General features: G+C 41.0%; 1 protein-coding gene across 2 annotated transcripts in view; it reads right to left on the bottom strand.

Annotated features, from left to right (window-relative positions):
* GLRA2 (glycine receptor alpha 2) overlaps window positions 1–23858 on the bottom strand; it is a 217117-nt gene that overhangs the window by 153865 nt on the left and 39394 nt on the right. Inside the window, exons 3-4 of one of the 2 annotated variants that reach the window (XM_061629427.1) lie at window positions 17376–17443; window positions 4889–5112 (exon numbers count right to left, since the gene is read on the bottom strand). In XM_061629427.1, coding sequence (XP_061485411.1) covers window positions 4889–5112; window positions 17376–17443 — 292 coding nt within the window. Of the gene's footprint in view, window positions 1–4888; window positions 5113–17210; window positions 17279–17375; window positions 17444–23858 lie in introns of both variants that reach the window. The other variant, XM_061629428.1, reaches the window with a different exon arrangement.

Below are 23858 nucleotides of genomic sequence, written 5' to 3'. Positions count from 1 at the left end.
GTAGCCCTTCAGTTATTTGAAGAGTGCAGTCACATCTAGGGATGTCAGAGAATTCTGTCGGAAACAGAAATGGGAACAGAAATTGCCACAATTCACATGTTTTCCTAAGGTCAGGAATGGAAATCACATGAGTATGAGAGGTATAGACTACCACTGTTGTTTTTTTAAATTCCAAATGCTTCATAAATAATTATGCTGTTTTCTGCACTGGTTTTTGACATTTCCCTTCCACTGAAATGTACTGAAGTTAATTACTTAATTATGTTAGTTTCAGGCATAGCAGATAGCGAGACAAAAAATGTAGATTTTAGCAGAAGCTGTACTATAGTGGTATGGAAACAGCACTGATGGTGACAAACACAGCAAGGGACGGAAACTGCTGCCTCCTTACATCCCTAGTCATGTCTCTCAGTCTTTTGTTCTCCAGGCTAAACATACTCAGTTCCTTAAAACTTTGATCAGGATGTGATCTTACATCTGTGCACTTGATTTTGTTTGTCTAAATACAGAACTTTGCATTTCTCTCTGAAGAATTTCAATTTGTTAGATTTGGCCCGTAACAAGAGCCCAGTTGGACCGCACCAAAGGTCCATCAAGTCTTACGCCAGTCACTGTTCCAATCAGATGTTTCTGGGAAACATACAAACAGGGTATGAAGTCATCTGTTCAGATATCATGGAAATGCATTGATAGACCTATCCTCTATCAGTTTGTCAAATCCCCTTTAAAAAAACCATTTGTTGTTTTAGGTACAGTCAAATTACTTGGGAATCAGGTGCACATTTCAACACCCCCTTCTTTGGTGCACAAACTTCCATCCCAAACGTTTTAGTAAACTTAGGACACTTTTGTAGCTAGTCTATGCTGCCTTCCCTATTCCAGCCAAAACAGCCTTAGCCCTTTAACAAAGTCATGTAAATTATGCACTGTGTGAAGAGGTACTTTTTTTTGCTTGTCTTGAGTCTACTGCCAAACTATTTCAGAACTCTACACAGCATGTTAATTATGTGCTCCTGAGTTGCAGGTGCCAAGAGATGAAAAGAGGAAGGGCTCCTCCGTGTGATCTGTTTATTCAGCATTCATCCTCATTTGCTTGCAGAAAGCTTATGTGATAGTCTATGTCCAGTTTTTATTGGCTATTTGTTCTGATTTGTTTACGGGGCGGTTATATGACAACGAGCATTCATCCTGCATTCATCCCGATTTGTTTGTAGGGTGTTTACGGCATTTCCCATTAATCATTTGTTTATCTTTTCCCCATCGCTTTTCAAACTGTGTTAAAAACAACAGAAAAGCTGTTTGGTTGCACTAGAGTTATAGTGCGCTTTAATTCACTTTAATTACACAAACATAAAGTTCCAGTGTGTGCTTTAATCGCTCCTGCAAAATACAGATAATCTGGAGTGACCCAAACAGAGGAACAGGAGGATGAAGAGGCTGTGGCTTGGGACAAGTGACTTTTCACAGTGCTGGTGTAGCTCTGCTCTGTGTACCATCCTGGGATGGCTTTATTTCCATTGAAACAAAGTGGAATGGTTTTAGGTCCACCTGAAAAGAAGTTGGAATGGCATCCCATCCCTCCCCACATTGACCATGGATTGGTTTGAATAGTTCCTAAGATAAAATAAAAATTGATGGCCATAGGTACCCTGCTGATTCTCTGTGAAAGATACATTTATGCACCATAAAATACAACTGGGAGATGATATGCTTTTGATTCAACACAAAAATGTGATTTATGCTTACTCTGCTTCTGATTAACTTTCATTCAAGCTCCTGAATTTTACAAATCTGATATGACAGCCTGAAATATTACTTTTGCAGCATGAAAAATTGTCAAGAAAATTATCCATCTGTGCCGCAAATAGCAGCACTCAGCTACATTGTTGCCTCCAGTAAGATTGTCTGATGTCACTCAAGCAAACAGAAGCATCCCATTTTTCTGGGGATTAAGCAGGTGATAACAGTACTTGGTTAAGTAACCACATTTTTTATGTTTGATGGTAGTCTGATCACTCAGGTTTCCTTTTTCTCCCCTCTACTTTCTTTTGAATATCACCAATGTGGTTTAGTGGTTAGAGTGTTGGACTAGGATCTAGGAGATCAGAATTCAAATCCCCAATCAGCCATGAAGCTCACTAGGTGACATTGAACCAGTCACCGACTCTCAGCCTAGCCTACCTCACAGGGTTGTTGTGAGGATAAAAATGGGGAAGGGCAGAACAATGTATGCCATCTTGAGCTCCTTGGAGGAAAGGTGGGGTATGAATGCAATAAATAAATAAATAAATATGGCTGTGACTTATTAGTTTGTTTATCCAGAATGTAAGCTAGTGATATATTCATTTTTATTACTACTGTAACAGTAATTGTACATTAAATAAAATGGCAAATATTTGAATGTTATTATTCCAAAATCTAAACTATGACATAGATAAGGCTCAATGATATAAGTGGGACTTGTGGTCTAAGGACTGAAGTGAAGGCAACTTACATTTTTAACACGGGAACAGTTGATACTAATAACTTCCATAGGACTTGTTACAGCCTGCTTAGAAGTAAGCCACATTGAGTTTCATGGGCCTTACAGACTGGTAAGTGGCTATATGATTGCAGTCCCATTGAATCTAGTGGATCTTACTCCCATGCAAGTGAGTTTTGGCTGCAGCCTTAATATGCTGGCAGAGCAGTAGTATCTGATGCATATCCATCCAGAAGCAGTTCTCAAATTACCAAGGGAGAAGCATGGGAGGCCCTGTCCCCTCATCTTATCTACTGGATCTAGGGCTATAGACGGACCATACTTTCTCTAAAATCAAGGAAAGTCAGAATATGAATGTTTTGGATTTCATTACAATCTCCCTTGCCTTTTTCTCTATAATCTGACCACTGCTCAGGAGTAAGTCTAAGTTCAATGGGATGTAAGCCCAAACAGTATGTGCACCCAGCTGCTTTTTAAAATCTGTGTATGTTACTACGACCATTTAATAGATGGGGATCTGAGGGTGATTTGCTCAACGATAATTAGGAGAAAGACTGTTTTAATCAGAGCAGTGCCCATGAAGGATCAACCTCACACATTGCTTTATATTTGTGATGGGAGGGGGAGGTACTGCCCTTCCCTCCACTGATCAAGGACGGCCATTCTCAGGTAAGTGTCTGAACTAGACGAGTGGTGCAGCTGAAATACTAACCCAAATGGCCTTTGTTCATATGGTCCTAATTATATCCTGATATGACAGCCCCTGAGTTGACAGTTGTTGATTTTAATGTGTACATATGGGGGGTTGTATAAAATCAGGTACCTATAATCATATCTTGATAAAAATATCATGGGTGCCAGTACAAAATGGTTGCCATGGGCAGCACAAAAAAAGGAGGTGATGGTACTCTGTACCATTGAGTACCATCACAAAAAAGCACTGTCTACATATACAATTGATCCTCTGTGGCACAGAGTGGTAAGCGGTGGTAACGCAGCCGAAGCTCTGCTCACGGCCGGAGTTCGATTCCAATGGAAGGAGGAAGTCGAATCTCCAGTAAAAGGGGTCGAGGTCCACTCAGCCTTCCATCCATCCGTGGTTGGTAAAATGAGTACCCAGCATACGCTGGGGGGTAAAGAAAGGCCGGGAAGGAACTGGCAATCCCACCCCATATATACGGTCTGCCTAGTAAACGTCGCAAGACGTCACCCTAAGAGTCGGAAACGACTTGCACTACAAGCGCAGGGACACCTTTACTTTTTTTTTTACATATATAAGGAGGTTTGGCGGCTAAAGGGGACTGATGGTGGCTAGGTTCATGGATTCTGTTACAGAAGCTATTGCAGAGTTGTTTCAGGGGCAGGGAGGAGTAGATTCAAGGCTGCCTGTGGAAAGACATAAAAAACTCAGCTCCTCTGCTTGCGGGGATGAAAGACTCAGAACCTTTACTGCATTTAAGATGAATTCCATGCAATCCCAAGAGAATAGCTGCAAACATTTCACTGAACAATGAAGCAGCTATTGGCATTGGTGGGTAGGTGAGGAGTTAAAACCAACTGTGGCAAGAAAAGGAGGAGTTTAGAAACTATTATCAATTCTTCCTGTTAACAGTAAGTGGACTTTCCATCTTCAAGCCTCATTGCAAATATGAAGGTATTAATAATGAAATGAAGCATACTAAGTAGCATATGAAATGTATGCTGCAACAATCATTTATACAATGTATGCCTCTGCCTTGCTATTTTTAAGGCTCTTTATCATTCTGATTCTCTGCATGCATCCTGCTTAATCAGATCTCATCAAAGTGTGCATGTGAGAGCATATATACCAACTTTAACCAGAACCATCCCAGTGCAACACGTCACTCTGCTTTGCTTTTTAAAATGCCTACATAAATTGGTTGCACAAGCAAAGAACACCACATAGATATATGGGCACTTCTGAGTTACTACATTAAGATATCCCAAGACAAGGCTGTCTTTTTTTCAAATGCTTTTCTGACATTTTATAAACCACATTTCCTCTGCATTTCAATGCAGCTCACACACAAAAACAAGAGGTCTGCTTTTTGTTTTAATTTTTAAAAGGGTGGTTCCAATTGATATGCATAGAAGTCACTGCTGCAGGTCAGTGTGGGGTTGCTGGGCCCTTTTATGCTCTCATCAAGCCAACTGGTTCTGTACTACTTGATTTTCTAATTTGGGAAAAGTAGGAGCTGAACAAGATGAAGGAAAGAGATCTCCCCTCCACCACTGCCACCTGTATTTAAGCTTCATTACAGTATAAAAGAGGAACAAAAATAAAATATGAAAGTTGTGTTCAGTCTTCAAAGACGTATTTTAAAAAACGATCAAGTGCATGCCCAAGATGCATGAGCGCACACACACACATACAAACAGGTTTACCTGATACTATATAACACCTTCCCATTTTTTGAAATCCTCAGAAGCTTGTTGTCTGTGGTAACATCGTGGAAATTTGCACCCTTCTCATTGGCAAAGAATAAATCCGGCTTCCAGATGGAGTCTAACATTGATGGATCCAAATCCAAAGAGTCATCAGGGTATTCACTGTAAGCAAGACGGGAGTCGTTCCACTGCTGCCTCAAAAAAATGTTCACTCTGTAGTCCTACAGAAAAGTCAGATACACCCGTTATTAAACCTCTTGTCTGGACTGGATGTCTTTGTGCTTTGTTAGACTTGGAGAGTGATAACTATGATACATTTAGCTGAGGGGGCATTGTGCTTTCCTTTGACCATGGACACTATGGGGCTGATTCAAACATTCAGATTTATTTTTCTTGTGTTAATAAAACATTGGCATGGTGATTTTACCTGTTTCCTATGAGAAGCCATTTGTGATGTAATAGTGGTCATAGGGGTGGGGGGTAGCGCAACTGAAAATGTTTGCACCATGTTTTTGTCTTTATCCACTCAGTGATTTCTCTCTGTATGTCACTTTCTGAGGGCTAGACCCCCTGATAAACAGCTTCTGTGCCTTACATATAAAGCAGCATTATACCACTTAAACAGTCATGGCTTCACCCAAATAATCTTGTGAGTTGTAGTTTGTTAGGGGTGCTGAGAGTTGTTAGGAGACTCCTATTCCCCTCACAGAACTACAATTCCCATAGGGGTCTCCTAACAATTTTCAGCACCCTCAACAAACAACAGTTCCCAGGAATCTTTGTGGGAAGCCATGAGTGTTACAAGTGGTATAAAGAGTGCTTCAAAAGTAAGCTGCAGGTGTGGCCTAAATAAATATACATCAGAAAGAAGACTAGGTGTGTCTGCAACTGGGAAGAGGAAAGGAAGGATGGAACCAACACAAAAGGGTTTTTTAGAACAGGGCTTTCCTGTCACATCCCACATTGGAGGGAATGAGTTTATTGTTGGTCCCTCCTTGCCAAGGCTGTTGGTTGGACCAGACTCCAGCCATGCCTTTTGGAGCCAGGAGTACGGCAGTAGCTTCTCCCAACATGCTACTGAGTGCCTCCCTGGCCTGACCATTCATCCCCTGCCCCACCAAGGGTTGCCAGTTCATTTATGAATGGAAGTGTTGCTTTCCAGGTACCATCAGCTGTAATCAACCCATGTAGGAGTCATGTCGATCTTCGACATGCCCCTTCCCTGGATACCTTCTGCCGAGCATTAAAAACTTGGCTGTTTGGTCAGGCCTTTGAGACTATCGGGATGGGCTAATTATATACTCAATCCCCGCTGCTATGTATTACAATTGCTGCTATTCTGTCACTGATGATTATTTGTATTTTATTGTATTTATTGTATTTACTGTATTTTGTATTTTATTGAATTTAATATGTACGCCGCCTAGAGTGGCTTCGGCCAGATAGGCGGCCTAAAAATTAAATTATTATTATTATTATTATTATTATTATTATGTCAGTGTGGAGCCTGTGACAGGAGCTTCCTTGGCTCCCAGCTACATGGCCATAGAGTAGACTTCAAAGAACTACTTTGGGCATCCCCAAGAACTTGAGCGTGCCCAATGCAATTTTTCCAAGTTCTCCCCCCCACTTTGAACAAGAAACACACACAGTGAGGCAGTGGAGTCCACTCTGGGTATTGGTCCGAACTTTCAAAAAGCTATCCCGGAGTGGATTCCACTGCCTCACTGATATGGAGCTATTAGCTACCACTGCATGCACAAACTCCTGCCATATGATCAGCTGCTTATGAAAGAAGGTTGCCAAGCAGCATGAAGGACTGCTTTTCAAGGAACAAGTCCAAACTATCTTTGGGGACTTGGAGCTAATCGCATGGTTCTTTAAAGCCATAGCTAAGGTGATACTGTTTTTCATATTGGTTCTATTTCACCCCAAAGGCTTCTCTGATTGAACCAAGGTAGTAAAGTCCATGGAATAATAATCAGAATTGACTATGACAAAACAACATGGCACCAAGAGTTGCATTTTCCAAACCAAAATGATAGGTTCATTTTATAACTCCAACCGCAACATGAACTATTGTGAGGATTTAGGTCAGGGGTAGCCAATGTGGGGCTCTTCAGAAACTGTTGGATTACAACCCCCATCATCCCTGACCATCGTACATGCTGAGTGGGGCCCATGGGAGGTGGAGTCCACAAAATTTGGAGGGCATCATGCTAGTGCCTGATCTAGACTTTGGCCAGAATTGTGACTGATCTGCGGTAATACCTCTCTTTTAGTAACTGAACTTTTATTTACTGAAATCTGAACAGCTAAAATAGCCACCCTGGATTATCTTCAATTAGCTCAGCCTAATTGATTACTTGGACTATAATGTGGCCTTACAGGGACAAGAATGAAGTTTTTTTATTGACAGCAGTTTATATCTTCTGCTATGGTAGGGCCACAGATTCTTTAAACTTCAGCATGACTAAGTTTCCTTGTTTTTTGGCTTGCCCTTGACAGGATGCAATGAATGACTGTTCAGATATCACTGTATGTATGAAGACCAGGGTTTCTCCCTCTCTCCACCAGACAGGGAACAATCTTAGAATTCTACAAAAGTGCAACAACAGTCACCATCACACCTGCCAGTTAGTTAATCCCACACAAAAACAAAAAAGCAAGCTTAATTGTACATTGTATGCATCTGAATATATGAGCCCTGGAAAGGAGAAATCTGCTAATGGACAAAGTTATTGCTCCCGCTCTGAACTAGCTTATAATTCAGATGCATTTTGTTCACATTCGCTAGAACATACACAAAAATAGCAGCAACAGGCCTTGAATCTGAAAAATGTATGAGCAGTTGTCAGACAAACCACTGACCTGGATGGTTGGGGAAATGTATCATTGCTGAAATGTTCATATCCTCACAACGATCCATGAGCTAAACATGTAATCTCTGCTCCATAAGCTTGTTTCATTATTGTTCCATGAGCTGGCTCTGCCCATACTTACTGATTACAGTGCTGCCTTCAGGTTTTGGGGGACCATTAGGCAAGATACTCTCAATGTGCTCCCCTCCCTCAGTGAATCTACCCCTTCACTGCTATTGTTGGCAGTTGGCAGTGCTCCTCTGCCTCCTCATTGCTGCCACCTGCTTTCTAGCCAGACCAGGGTTTATTCTAAGCTTTTTTTCCCCTACTACACAAGCAGCCGGCACACTGCCTGCTCCCAAACTAGTCAAGTAATTTGTCCTATAATATACTGTTAGCAGGACTTTTTTTATGACAGTACTCATTGGTACAGGGGACCAGCACCTCTTCTTTTGCTGCCCATGCCAGCCATTTTGTGCTGGTACCCATAGTATTTTTATCAAGATGTGAGTAGCGGCACCTCATTTTTTACCAAAAAAGCACTGACTATTAGTATAACGTTATAAAGATTTGAAAAGAACCAGTATTTAACTTTCTGTTCAGTTTCCTTTTACGTTCTCATCTATTTCTTTTTTTAGAAACTGCCTAGCTCGTTATTAAATCTCATAAACTGCAGGAAAGTCTATTTCACACTGCACACATTTTTTTTGACGCTGCACAAAATGTGTCTAGTTACACGTTAGAATAAACCCTGAGCCAGACAGAGCCAACAAGCAAGCAAGCAAGCGAGCAGTGGCAGTTCATCTTTCTCATCTCTGTTGTTTGCTTGTTCATCCCCTTCGGGCCAGAGTAAGAGGTGGGTGAACAAGCAAGTTGCAAAGGTGAAGAGGAGAAGCAGATCCAGGGGGCTCTTGTCAGTGGCCCCTCGGCTAAGGTGTGCGCCCTTGACAGGCACTTAGCTATGTCCATTCTTGACTCTGCCCCTGAATGATGAAGTTCAGAAGCGAGGAGCTGAACAGATGACGGGTTTCAAAAAACCCTCTTAAGACTGATGACGTTCCTTGAGCTGCTTCATGAACTCAGGCAGCAGTGCTAGAAAAGATCCTGTGAAAGAGCTAGTTTACACCTCAATAATCCTAGGAATATTTAGCAATCCTTACACTATGAAAATGCTAGATTAGCCTGATATCTTGAAGAGCTGCTGCCAGTCAGCCACCAGTACTAGTGTCACCTGGCAATCCTATCCACATTTACCCAGAAGTCCCATTTCAACTCAGTGAAGCTCCTGAGTCAATGTGCATAGGAGTGTACGGTCAGTGGATCGGTGATCTGATGCAACAGAAGACAGTCTTGTTTGATTATCACAAGCTAGGACATCCCCATTTTCAGGTGAGTCAAGTCAACTTGGGAGGTTAATTGAATCAATAGTGGTGAGCAAAGCAAAAAGTGTATTCTGTCAGTCCTGCTTCTTTACAAAAGTTCTTATAGGCAGTGCCGTTTTTAAAACAGCCAATGCTAATTACTTATGATTAAGTAACTATTTAACTCTATAACAACCTCTAAAACTTAATATACTGCAAGGATATAACCAGAGCTTGGAAAAGTTACTTTTTTCAATTACAACTCCCATCAGCCCCAGCCAGCATGGCCACTGGATTGGGCTGATGGAAGTTGTAGTTCAACAAAGTAACTTTTCCAAGCTCTAGATATAACCCAGAGAATCTTTAGTACCTATTAACCCCATCGAAATGGATGGAACTTTTAAGTCACAGCTACAGTAAGTGCTTCACAGGCAAACTATGTGTTATATTCAAATGCATGCCATGAAGCCCTAACAGGTTTAAAATACAAGAAAATATGGAAACCATCCTCAGGAGGCTCCACTGAAAACTGCAGTCTCCAACTGCTGTTTTTCATTAGTGAAAGAAATAACAACTATTGGGGGATTCATTATATGCATTTGTGCATAATATGTAACATGCATGTCCCTAAGGTCATTGATTTCAATGGGTTTGTCCCAGCCCCCCCCAAAAAAATCTATCACTGGATTATGCTCTACATTTCACATTTTTCATTGTCTGATATTAATATTTTGCAGTTGGCCGTGACAAGTTTTCTAACAGGTTGATCAGATGCAGCCTTGATCTCTTAATGGTTTATTTCTATTCTGCTCTCCCAGCATGGCCCCTGAATGGCTAATTAAAGTCTATCATTAAAAAACCCTAAACCATTCAAACCAGTAGCAACAACAAAAAACAATAGTCCACAGACTAAAGCTCCACTTAAAGAAATGCACAAGCATTTAAAACCAATGGAAAACCAATGTGCAGTTTAGGGAATAAAAGCCATCTGACAGAGGATGCTTTTTCCTCATCTCCTTAAAACACAGAAGCATCACGAAAAGTGAGAACAGATGCAACCAGGAATAGTGGAATAGAAAAGGGATTTTCTGCAGGTATATGATTTTGCTATATCACAGTAAAGCAGGTGGAAAGAAAATATATACCAGCCAAGATTCCCTGTCCCATACAACTATTGAAAGTACAGGAGCCTTGATTTTCATCCTACCTGGTTGCCCTATTTTTCAAAAGTCTGTTTTGGAAAAATCCTTCTGATACCAAAGGGCCATCTATTGTAAATGGTTTGAGGATCATAGCCTAAATTCACTCATAGGCAAAAAATACCTGCAGTTTAAGAACATACCTATAGCCAACAGATATTTTTATCAAATTTTTAAAAGCAAGGAAATTGGGCAGCTATAGTGAATGCACCAGGGGAGCAGGAGACCTAACCTCCTCTCTGAAATACTGTATTGCCTTACAAATTTGTAAAAATGCAAAAACAATTTGAGTGGGTTTTTCACAGTCCAATCCACTTCCTGTGTAGCTTGGAAGGATTTGGTAACATGTGCCTCTGAGCAAATGGTGAGTGATGGCAACACCTGCAATCAGGATCTCTAAATATGAACAATTACCTTTTTTGTATGAACATTGGTGTTCTTCTCACTTTACTTCTTTCCTGTATTACTACTGTTACTACTACTGTTTCACACCCTATTCCCCTCACAGAGCTACAATCACCCAAAGAGGTGCTGACTGTTAAACCGCTCTGGCTGCTGGAGCTCTATCAGGGGAACAGGAGTCTCCTAACAATTCTCAGCACCCTTCACAAACTACACTTCCCAGGATTCTTTGGAGGAAGCCATGACTGTTTAAAGTGGAATAAATGTCTGGAGAGGGTGTGGTCCCAATTAGCCAAGTCAAATAGCTGTTAGTCTGGCTTTTAGAACACAGAGTTGGTTCTTGCTGAGCATGCCTGAGCTATCATAGACTCCAATGTTAATTTCCTTAAATTAATTAAAAATCAGCCATGCTTTTAAAAAACTGTTTATCCTGCCCAGAGCCAAAGGATTCAGATTGAGGCGAGGTGATGTCTTTTTCTCTTATTATTACAGGTATGGTTTCATCCAAAGTGGTGCGCTTCATATACCTGTCTACTCTGACTCACTACTTTCCCTAACTATCCTAACTAAACAGTCTCTGCAGCATTTGGAGAGAGTTGACTCAGCACTTGTGTCTTGGAAGACACTGGCTTAAGTAGGGAAGGTTTTTGGAAGTAAGAGGTGGCTCCGCTAGAGTTTCACCCTTTGAAAGTCTCTCTTCTCATGCCTCCTCATGTGAGGTGAGGGGGGATGAGTCTCAGACGGCACATCTGACAGCGGGGCTTCACTAGGTGACAGATTGGCCTCTGGAAGCGGGATACTGATTGGCTGGGAAGCATTTGAAGTGTCTGGTGGGGATACCTTCATGGGAGTGGATGGCGCGATCAGAGAGTGCTTCCCAACTGCTCAGGCGTTGGACTCGCAGGCAGGGCAAGAGCTGCCTCTGTGGGAGTTTGAGGGCTGCCAGAACCCTCCCCGCTTGTCTTCCTTCCTCCAGCTCCCCAAGGAACCTCATCATCATCTGACTCCCCTCCCTGATCTAGCTCTCCCTCCAACTGGGGCACAACACTTTTAAACTGCAGAAGAAGAAGGTCAGAGTATGGGGCAAGGTCTGTAATAGGATTACAGGTACTCTGTGCACATGGCTCATTTTCAATTAATTTCAACAAATTATGACACTACAGACAAAAAAAAGGCCAACAGGGGTCTGGATTAATTTACTCGTGTTTTAGACTTTGAATGCTGGATTCTTTCTGAGTGTTTTGTGTATTGCCATGACAACTTAAGACTGTTGTTAAGGAAGTATTTCTGAGTTGAGGACTACAGGTTTTGTTTTGAAATGAGATTTTGGGAAGCAGCAGAATGGCAAGGGGGCATTTTCAATTTAACATGGCGGAATGTGAAAAATCCATGCTGGCTACTCTTGTGGCTGTATAATTTATTTTATGGGATAATTTTCAGCTGTAATGTCCTGCCACACTGAGTTCATAATGGAGGAGTCATCTTCAAGAATGATTAAACAGTGATGCAAATATATTAATTTGTATAAAAGCTACTTAATGTATCTATAAGGATATATACAGTGCAATGGCATTAAAAGGGGGCTGTAACCAGCACCGTACCTCAGCTAGTGCAACATACTTCCATGTGCTCAATGTTACTCTTTCTCTCCTATTCCCTCCAGGTTGGGGGATCCTCTGGGGCAGTTCTGTGGGAGGGGGGCATGTGAGGAGAGGAGAGCTCCCATTCCACAAGCTGCATTGGATACAACCCTAAGCCACAAGGACATTTTACAAGATATTACTACACAAGCTAAATGGCAGAATTGTTTAACTTCTCCTGTTTAATTAATGTAACAGACAAATTATGACACTAGCTAAAGAACTAGTTTAGTTTAAACGGGATAAACTGAACTCCTCATCAATGGGAAAACTGGAATGTATTCTATTCAAACCACATGCAGATACAATCTTAAAAAAGGTAAAGGTGTCCCCGCACTTGTAGTGCGAGTAGTTTCCGACTCTTAGGGTGACGTCTTGCGACGTTTACTCGGCAGACCGTATATATGGGGTGGGATTGCCAGTTCCTTCCCCGGCCTTTCTTTACCCCCCAGCGTATGCCAGGTATTCATTTTACCAACCACGGATGGATGGAAGGCTGAGTGGACCTCGACCCCTTTTACTGGAGATTCGACTTCCTCCTTCCGTTGGAATTGAACTCCGGCCGTGAGCAGAGCTTTGGCTGCGTTACCGCCGCTTACCACTCTGCGCCATGGAGGAATGTATAAATCCTACGTTCATCATTTTGGTATTTTAGAAAATGCTCCTCTCTTGGCACCGTGTAGTGTCATTTCATCTTAACAATTGTCAATCTAATTTGTTTGGGCTTTTTGCCCTCATTTTTTAAAATTAAAAAATAGTCCTATGAAATGTTGGGTCTCTTGCCTTGCTACTGTAGAAGGGAAGCAAGGCATGGATGAAAATGCAGCAAACAAGCAATGTTTTTAAAAATTATATTCATTAAAAATATGATAAAGTGTAAATCAAGCCCAAATTTCTGAAACATCACTGCAGTTGCTTTCATGACAGGAAAATTTTATATTTGTTTTTAAAATTGGGGGTGTTTTAATGCACTGTAAGTTTCTAAAATTATGCAATAGGGTCCATTCTAGACCAAAACAACAGCAGAAAAGGAAGATTCTGGAAAGAATGTTTGTCTTCCCAGAAACCATATTTAGGGGAAACCCCTATAAAACCAAATAAAATCTACACACAATGAGTAATCTTCAGTTTCCCACACATTTTCCATTAATAGTACAAGTTATCACAAACATCCAGTCATATTCAAACAACTGCAAAAATGTTGATGTGATTTCTCAACCTCTTCCTATAAAACTCAGAACCAGCACAATCAAATTTTGACCAGAGAATTTGGTCATTTAAGAGGCCCAGCCTTTTTCAGCCAACCAGAATAAGGTGGCTAAAGAGCTACCTTATTCCTCAGAAGACCAGAGATGTGTAGATGTACAGTACTCTTCCTGTGGTTGTAAGCTTTCTTTTATCTATTAATTACGGAAAACTCAAAACTTTTAATTAAGTGTGTCTGTATATTAACAGCTGGATTCTCAGTCCTACCTTTGGATGGACTTGAAGCCTATTATCATTGAGTTTGTTCTCAGATATTTGTGGATACCACTTCCTGTTAGTATTCAAAATATTCAGTTTACTTTTTATTGACCATTTTGGTTTTCTGAGCCATGAGAGGCTTTTAAAATTATTATTATTAACTTACAATCCATTGTTTGCTATCCTTAGTTGCGAAACTGAATCTTCACATTTGATATCCAGCCTGTCAACAGCATTTTGTGAGGACACAATAACTTCTGGAAGCGTCATGGAATTCATGATTTTATATTACCACAAGAATTAAATACTGTCCATCACATCATTAAGTTTATAAGGCAAAGCAGATGAGCAATAGCTGATGTCTGCCTTTAGGACCATTTTATAAACCAATGTCAAAGCTACTCATTAAAGAGTTAACAGCTTTAAGAAAGCTAGTATCAGACATCAGAACAGCACTGAATTAAGCAGAACCCATTCGATGTTGTCTGCAAGTATTATGCTTAAAGCAAACAAGGAAGCCAAAAGTGTTTGTTTACTTCAATATTTAGCCTTGTTGTTAGCAGAAATGTGGTAATGAACACTGAAAAGACGCACATTAACATATCTTATAGACAGAAAAATGCAATGAGGGGAATCAAAGCAATGGAGGAGTCTCATTAACGCCATCAGCATTAGATCGTGCAAATATTGTCACTGAATGCCATCTTGTAAAGTCAGTGACATGCAGGATTTTCACTGTTTCTCTCTGGGTTAAGGTCAATAGAAGATTTAAGGATAAAACTAGAAAACCCCTTTGGCTATGTTCACAGAATCTTACCACGTCTAGCAGGGCGTTTGACAACAGCTCTAAGGAGTAGTAGACCTAATGCATTTATGTATAATTCTTATCTGAATATGATTGTATTTCATCATACTGTTGTGAAGGAAGGGACAAATGAGTTCAACCTTAGATGGGTTTTGTTCCATATTTGCTTTTAGTATGTTGCAAAAACATGCTATAACTATGGATTCCTAAGTTACTGTCAGGGATTTTAGGTCTTGTTATGACACAGACCCACCATGTTAGGAGCTCTTCAGTTTTTGACCCTAAGCAAGGGTTGCTTGCCTAAGGTATCCCATGATCCCCAAATCTACAGGATCTCAACTCTGTGGAATGCTCCAGTGACCTCTATTTTCTTTATTTAAAAACATTTATAGGCTGCCTTTATTAGTCAAACTCACTCTATGAAATGGAAGATGAGTTAATGGATTCTGAAGCCAGAATGGAAACCTCATACTAAGGATGGGTGAATCTGTCAGTTTTGGTTTCTCTCAGTTTCTCATTTTTCCAGTCTCAAGGTCAGTTCTCCACTTGTTCACATCAGCTGGCATTTTTTTTAAAGTCCTCATGAAAATTCATCAGCATTTTAGTGCACATTTTCCCTAAAATACACATTGCTATATGCATTTCTGCCTAATATATACATTTTTGCAAAGTGTATTTGGCCTGATATTTATATTTTCCCTAATATAATCTTTTCTGTATGTTATGTTCATTAATGAATGCATTTCTATGCACACTTTACCCTAGTATATGCATCCTGTACACGTTACTTGGGTAGAGAACTGCATAGCAAAATCTGTGTAAGTGTGACTTTCAAAGTACGACTGTGCTTCAAAAAGTGTAAGTAGGTTCATGTAAACTGAATCAAATTTCTCCCTCATCCTTACCTCAGATCTTCAATCTGGCTACCTACCACCTCAGCATGGCAGTCCTCTGTATCCCATGTGGAAAGGGCAGAAGATACAATTCATGGCCATTTGGTAGCACCAGCATGAAACATCAGACCAAAGTGCCACCTCTGTAATTCCCTGCAAATTTACTTGAGGGCTTTGCTCTGGCAGTCCCCATTGCTTGAAGGTGGGGAGAGGGCTTGCTTGAACCCTGAAAATTGTCAGGTCGGTGTCTGCTTTTTCTCAGACCTCTTTCTAAGACTTTCTTCTTCTGGAACCCATTATCTGCTACAGGCTATTAAGTGTTTCCAGGTCAATGCTGGAACCTGCCTGACCTATACCCCGCAGCCTAGCTGGCACAGGACGGGTACTGAACATGGCCCACCCTTGTCCAGACCAGCATCTGAGCTGATATCCCCATCTCCAGGTCAGAAGACCACAACTCTTCTGGACAACTAATTTACCACATGTTCACTCAACCTTCATATCTCATCACCTAAAAATGGTCATGTGAATTGACCCTCACTAGTGTTTTAGAGTACTGTTCCTATGGTCATCTGATCGTGGTTGTAGGTATGCCAGTCAATGAGGTGGTTTGCTAGGTAAATCTGCCAGTCCCTATGGCATGGCAGTATGGGGTTAGGGCCTTCCCTCCCATACCTTTTAGAGCTGGGAGGCAGTGATGGGGTTTGGAGGGTGCCACAAGCATCAGTGTGCAAGAACATGCTGAGGTCATCAGAAGGTGACTATCCACCTACCAACTGTGTACTTGCACGATGTTGACTATGGCACCCACACCTCCACTGCTGCCTCTTTGCACCAGCAAGGCCCATTCTTCTCTACTGCCATGTCATGGCCACCATTGGTTTCACTTAGATATACACATCATTGGCCACAACTGGTTATTGGTTTCAAATGCATCCAGGTGACCACAGGGGAGCATGAGACAATCAAATGCCAAATCTGCCTCATTAGATTGCAGAAGCTGCAAAACTGCACAGGCAGCTTTGATCTATGTTTACTGGACACTGCTCTATTTCTTTACTTTTTACATCTGGGACCTTTGTATTTTAATACCTATGTAAGAAAGGAATGTGCCCTGTTAAGAATTCTGTTGATTTTACAGAAAAACAAACAAACAAACAAAAGCTGGTAACTTGGCATAATTTAAACTGACATTTAAATCAGCCAAACCATATATCCATTTTCCTGTTTTTCATTTTTATACATTTTTATATTTGTACAGAGAGTTTTCAGCTCATTTGGTGGGAAAGTATGAAAATAGGCCTCTGAAACTGGGGGCAATGGGGGGTGAAAGGCTCATGGGGGTGGGCTTACCATTGCTGACACGATGGTACTGAGGCAGATGGGTTTGCAAACATACTAAAAAGTGCTAGCATACTGTTCTCTGGACTTGACTTGCGGCACTTGACTTTGGCCAAAAATTTGGCCATCACTGATCTGGCCATTATTTCTGCCAAATTCCATGTATAGAATTAAAATCATGCATTTGACATAAACATATTGCTACATATGTTATTCCAGAAATTATGCTCTATAGTTATCCTGTGTACATTTCATGTCTCCCTTGAATCTGAAGCCCCCACATCTAGAATACCCCAGATCCATAGCACATCACCCTCCTTCACAAGATGGCTTCAATGGTTTTTCCCACTCACCATTGTAGTTTCTGCTATTGAACCAAAGCTGTTGATAAATATGTTGCAGGTAACATTTACAGGAGGACCTGCAAGTTGAACAATAAATAGAAAAAATGGACAGGTTGTGTTTACGACATAGATTTAGGAGTGCTCTTTTTTTGCCAGTGGCATTGCCACACTTACCATTGTGGTTTCTGTGACTGATCCAAAACTGTTGATAAAAATATTGCAAGTAACGTTTACTGGAGGACCTGTGGAATGCAATAAAAATGTTGCAATATATATCATAGCAAAGTTCTGCTCCACCAGCATCTATTTTTAAAAGAACAAAACAAAAACAACATCTGGAACAACGGCTACTGGAATTAAGCAAAGGTGAAACACAACAATGAACAATATTTATATTTAACAAATAACAGTTATAGCATTATCTTCCAGATCTACATGACCTATGGGACCCCCCAACACAGCACTCATAGGCACCATGATGCCCTCAGGTACCACCCTTCGTGCCCATCAAAGTCCCCTCCAATTTTTTCATATTTTTGTTGTTTGGGGGGTTCTTGGGAGGGGTTGCCCACTTTTTTGGTCTGCATTTTATTTGTTTGTGTCTTTTTGGTGGGGTGTTTTACCTGTATTTTTGGAAGGAGGGTTGAGCATCACCCGTTTTGGTTCTGTGAAAGGAATATTTTGTGGTGCCCATGACAGTTTTTAGATTTTGAAATGTGCCAGCAGCTCTGTGTTTATCAGCTGAGTTCCTGTAGCACAAAGGGTGGTTACCCTCTAACAGGTGTGTTAATTAGGGTATCAATGCCAGGATGTTTGTGTAATCAAACTGCTTTGGTAATTGTCACTGTAATTATTGTCCTTTTATGTCGCTGTTACTGGCTACTCTTTTTATATTTCATTTCCCTCTAACCATTCTTCTCTCCATCTCACCCCTGCAAATGGTGGGTATGTATTCCTGCCAATGTAGCATTATGCCTTTATGCAACTGACGAAGTGGACTCTGGTCCACAAAAACTTATGTCATAATAAAATTAGTCATCTTAAGGTGCCACAAGGCTGTTGGCTGTTTTTGCTGCAACAGGCAAACATGACTAGGAAATGTGCATGGAAGAGCTGCATTCTAAAGTTCTTCTTATCTTTTCTGGTATATGGCATGGAAAATACTTCTAGAATATATTCTTTGAGTGCTTTTCACACACTCCCCACTGTCTGACCTTACCAGAAAACAAACATAAACAATAAATGTTTGAGTTCTTTCACAGACAAAACCTCAAGATTTACAAAACCTACAAAGCTCCATAGGAAAAGTGGGCTAAATTGACAACTAATTTTTGCTAGTATGAATTTGGACAGAGCCTTCCCTGTGGTGGTGCCTTTTCTTTTCCTTTTTTTAAAGTGCCCTCCCCATTGGAACATGACTGGCACCAACTTTATAATCATTTCAGCACCAGGTCAAGGCTTATCTACTTGCCCAGGTGTTTTAAAGTTGCTATTTTAGTCTGCTTTGATGTTGTTTTAGTTGCCTTCAATTGGTTTTAAGAAAATCATTTGTTTTATTCATTCTAATGTACAATTTTTGGTGGTATGTTTAATTTTATTCATATCTATTTTGTCCATATGGATGGTGTCTGCATGGATGAAGAGCGGTCTAGAAATGATTTCAATGAACAAATCATAAATTGAACATTTATTATTGAGAAATGAGCCATGGAAATGTGTCTGGCTGCTGTGGTCTTTGCTGGATTTACTGGATCTTAACGGACTGTTTTATTGTATTGGTATTTATGTGTTGCAAACCCCCTTGGGATTTTTAATGAGAGTGGAACAAAAATGTTTATTTATTTAAATTATTATAATGTCTATTTAAAATACTTGTAATAAATAAACAGAATCCGTCCATCACTTATCATTGGTCACTTTTCTGCCTCAGATTCATTTCATTTAAAGATTAAAGATTTGGGCAATAGGTTCTGGCAGCCCACTGTATCTCTCTTCAATCTCAACTAATATAAGACTGATTCCTACAGGACAGCAAGGCATTGCATGATTGCATGATATCCTGGTTGGTTCTGATCCTGAGAGCAGCCGTGAAAACCTTCATTCATAAGCTGACTGTTTCTTGCTCAGCATTTACATCATGCCAGTGTGGCGAAGTTGTTCAAGTGTTGGACTAGGACCTGGGAGACCAGGGTTCAAATCCCCACTTGGCCATGAAACTCACTGGGGTGATCTTGGGCCAATCACTGCCTTTCAGTCTAACCTACCTCACAGGGTTGTTGTGAGGATAAAATGGAGATCCACCAAGTGTACTGCGTGCTCACAGTGCTACAGCTGTCATTTTACAGGGAAAAGCCTCTGGCAGATGGAGCTGATCTGTTCATCTCAAGCCTGGTGCAGATCTGGTTTGGAGACTGCATCAAGTGAATACATCAGCAGCTTCCAACAATGTTTTTATAGCCATGGATGGGTTCCGTTGAAACCAATCTAATTTTCCAGGCCACATGACCTGTGAGTTCTGAACAAGGCTGAGCAATTCTCTGTCTGGTAGAGCTATACCAATTTGTGCTAAATGTATTACTGCAGCTGCAATTTTTTAACTTTTACACCTCAATAATAATGTCAATTTAGCAGTCTGAAGCAGATAGAAACCTTCAGAAAGAAATACACTGTATAATGAGGTAAGGCCATACTGCTGGTAATTATTTAAAAAATGATCTAAAGTAAGATTGTAATTTTAAAGACCCATAAAGAGATAGTACATTTGTTCACGGATCCCATTTTTAAAATATATACTGCATGGATGCACTGCTGCACCTAGTCTAGTCACAGAATGCTAATTTCCAAGATTCATGGTGGAGGAAGCACCACGACAGAAAAATCAAGTTCAAGTAAGTTCAAGTGCAGCTATACCCTGGAGTTAGTTTGCCCATACATTGGTACTCTGGCTGCAGCATCAGTCCCAACCCTGACAGAGTGCTTATGCTCTAAAATCAGGGATAGCCAACATGGTGCCCGCCAGATATTGTTCAACGCCTGCTCACTCAGCCCCAGCTAACATGTTCCATGCTCATGCAGTTTGCGTCTGTGTTGGAATTGCTTTTTAATATGTTTTTAAACCTTAAAAAAAGAAGAATATGGTTTTAATCTTTTTTTAAAGATGTCTTCAAAGCTTTTTAAAAAAATGTTTTTAAAAATGTTTTGTTTTAATGTATTTTAAAGTCTGTTTTTATGATGCTTTAAAGTGTTTTTAGCGCTTCTGTTTGGTGCCCTGGGCTCCTGCTGGGAGACAGGGTGAGATATAAATCAAATAATAATAAAATAAAAAATAAATTTGTAGTCAGTGGCGGCTAGTCGCTCCATGTCAGTGGGGCAGAAGAATCCACTCCGGGTTTCAGTCAAAACTATCAAGGAGCTGTCCAAGGTGCTGGAACAACATTTGGAGGGCACCATGTCGGCTACCCTTCCTATAAGAGTAGTGTATTGGCCCTCCTGGCTTGCCATACTAGGAACTGCCCAAGTCAGGGACTGTGCTTTTAGTTTAACTTCTGCATTACAAGAAGCAGCCTCTGCATGTTTCCCCCTCCATAAATTATTTGTATTAAAGTTGTTTTTGTCTATGCACCCTCTATGCGGCCTCCTCTTCATGACACTTTTCACTGTGATGAAGACTTTTCACTGAGAACTGTATAAACAAAGGTGTTTCCTGTTGCAAGGGGATGTGCCAGCCCAAATGCTTGGGACCAGTTGCCAGAATTTGTACTATGGGGGCAGGGGGGCAGAGGAATGTGAATATCAACTATTCCAACCATTAAAATAAAGCAGAACCCCTGATCACAAACATTTGAAACAAATAAGACCACATCATCCTCATTATAGCGTTCCACAAAAAAGCTGCTATCAGTCAAAGTGAACTATGCTTGAGGGACCTATAAGAAATGCCTCAGGAGAAGGCTTCCAGATTTGACCTCCCATAGGAATGCTTCAGCCTCTTGAAATATCTGTAGGACCACAGGTTTCCCACTCGTACTTTAGGTCCCTGATTGTTTGCTGCATTGTGTGATTTACTGATGCTACCATTTGTTTTTATGTTGTTGTTATGTGCCTTCAAGTCGACTATGACTTATGGCGACCCTATGAATCAGTGACCTCCAAGAGCATCTGTCATGAACCACCCTGTTCAGATCTTGTAAGTTCAGGTCTGTGGCTTCCTTTATGGAATCAATCCATCTCTTGTTTGGCCTTCCTCTTTTTCTACTCCCTTCTGTTTTTCCCAGCATTATTGTCTTCTCATTATGTGTCCAAAGTATGATAACCTTAGTTTCAACATTTTAGCTTCAAGTGATAGTTCTGGTTTAATTTGATCTAACACCCAAGTATTTGTCTTTTTCACAGTCCATGGTATGCACAAAGCTCTCCTCCAGCACCACATTTCAAATGAGTTGATTTTTCTCTTATCTGCCTTTTTCACTGTCCAACTTTCACATCCATACATAGAGATTGGGAATACCATGGTCTGAATGATCCTGACTTTAGTGTTCAGTGATACATCTTTGCATTTGAGGACCTTGTCTAGTTCTCTAACAGCTGCCCTCCCCAGTCCTAGCCTTCTTCTGATTTCTTGACTATGGTCTCCATTTTGGTAAATGACTATGCCAAGGTATTGATAATCTTTGACAAGTTCAATGTCCTCATTGTCAACTTTAAAGTTACAGAAATCTTCTGTTGTCATCACTTTAGTCTTTTTGACGTTCAGCTGTAGTCCTGCTTTTGTGCTTTCCTCTTTAACTTTCATCCACATTCTTTTCAAATCATTACTGGTTTCTGCTAAGAGTATGGTATCGTCTGCATATCTTAAATTATTGATATTTCTCCCTCCAATTTTCACACCTCCTTCATCTTGATCCAATCCCGCTTTCCATATGATATGTTCTCCATAGAGATTAAACAAATAGGGTGATAAAATACACCCGTCTCACACCCTTTTCTATTGGAAACCAAACGGTTTCTCCATATTGATTAGCAAACTAGTCAAATGCGGACTACATGGAAATACCGTCAGGTGGATTCACAACTGGTTGGAAAACCGTACTCAAAGAGTGGTCGTCGGTGGCTCTGCTTCAGACTGGAAGGAGGTCTCGAGTGGAGTGCCACAGGGTTCTGTCCTGGGGCCGATACTCTTCAACATTTTTATCAATGACTTAGACGATGGGGTGGAGGGAAGCCTTATGAAGTTTGCGGATGATATGAAACTGGGAGGGATAGCTAACACAATGGAAGACAGGAATAAAATCCAAAGGGACCTGGATAGACTAGAAAATTGGGCTGAAATTAATAAAATGACATTCAATAAAGACAAATGCAGGATTCTGCATTTAGGCCACAAAAACAAAATGCATGGGTACAGGATGGGAAATACCTGGCTTAGCAGTAGTGCGTGTGAGAAGGACCTTGGAATTGTAGTGGATCGCAAGTTGAACATGACCCAGCAGTGTGATGCTGCGGCAAAAAAGGCAAACGTGGTTTTGGGCTGCATAAACAGAGCTATAGTTTCCAGGTCGAGGGAAGTAATAGTCCCACTATATTCTGCATTGGTCAGGCCTCATCTGGAATACTGCGTTCAATTCTGGGCGCCTCATTTTAAGAATGATATAGACAAGTTAGAGCGGGTCCAGAAGAGGGCAACGAGGATGATAGCCAGTATGGAGAACAAGTCTTATGAGGAAAGGTTGAAGGAACTTGGCATGTTCAGTCTGGTGAAGAGAAGGCTGAGGGGTGACATGATTGCACTCTTTAAGTACCTGAAGGGCTGTCACATAAAGGAGGGTACAGATTTGTTCTCTGCTGCCCCAGAGGGTAGGACTAGGTCTAATGGTTTTAAGTTGCAGGAGCGATTCAGATTGGACATTAGAAGGAACTTCTTGACAGTAAGGGCGGTTTGTCAATGGAACCGACTGCCTAGGGAGGTGGTGGGATCCCCTTCACTGGACGTCTTCAAGCAGAGGCTGGACAGCTATCTGCGGGAGATGCTCTAGCTGTGGATTTCCTGCTGTGAGCAGAGGGTTGGATTCGATGGCCTACAGGGCCCCTTCCAACTCTATGATTCTATGATTCTATTCTGTCCTTACAGTAGCCTCTTGTCCAGAGTATAGATTGAACATCAGGACAATCAGATGCTGTGGCACCCCCATTTTTTTTTAAAGCATTCCATAGTTTTTCATTATCTACACAATCAAAGGCCTTGCTGTAATCTATAAAGCACAGGGTGATTTTCTTCTGAAATTCCTTGTTCCGTTCCATTATCCAACGTATGTTTGCGATATGATCTCTGGTGCTTCTTCCCTTTCTGTATCCAGCTTGGACGTCTGGCATTTCTCACTCCATATATGGTAAGAGCCTTTGTTGTAGAGAGAGCCAGTGTGGTGTAGTGGTTAAGGTGTTGGACTACGACCTGAGAGACCAGGGTTTGAATCCCCACACAAAGGGAGGCAATGGTAACCCCCCTCCGAATACTGCTTACCATGAAAACCCTATTCATAGGGTCGCCCATAAGTTGGAATCAACTTGAAGGCAGTCCATTTCATTTTGTTGTTGTTGTAGAATCTTGAGCATTACTTTACTTGCATGGGATATTAAGGCAATAGTTCGATAATTACTGCA

This window comes from Rhineura floridana, chromosome 5 (genome assembly GCF_030035675.1).
Source record: "Rhineura floridana isolate rRhiFlo1 chromosome 5, rRhiFlo1.hap2, whole genome shotgun sequence".
Lineage (NCBI taxonomy): Eukaryota > Metazoa > Chordata > Lepidosauria > Squamata > Rhineuridae > Rhineura > Rhineura floridana.
Note: the sequence above shows the minus strand (reverse complement) of the source record. Positions and strands in the feature narration are given on the sequence as shown.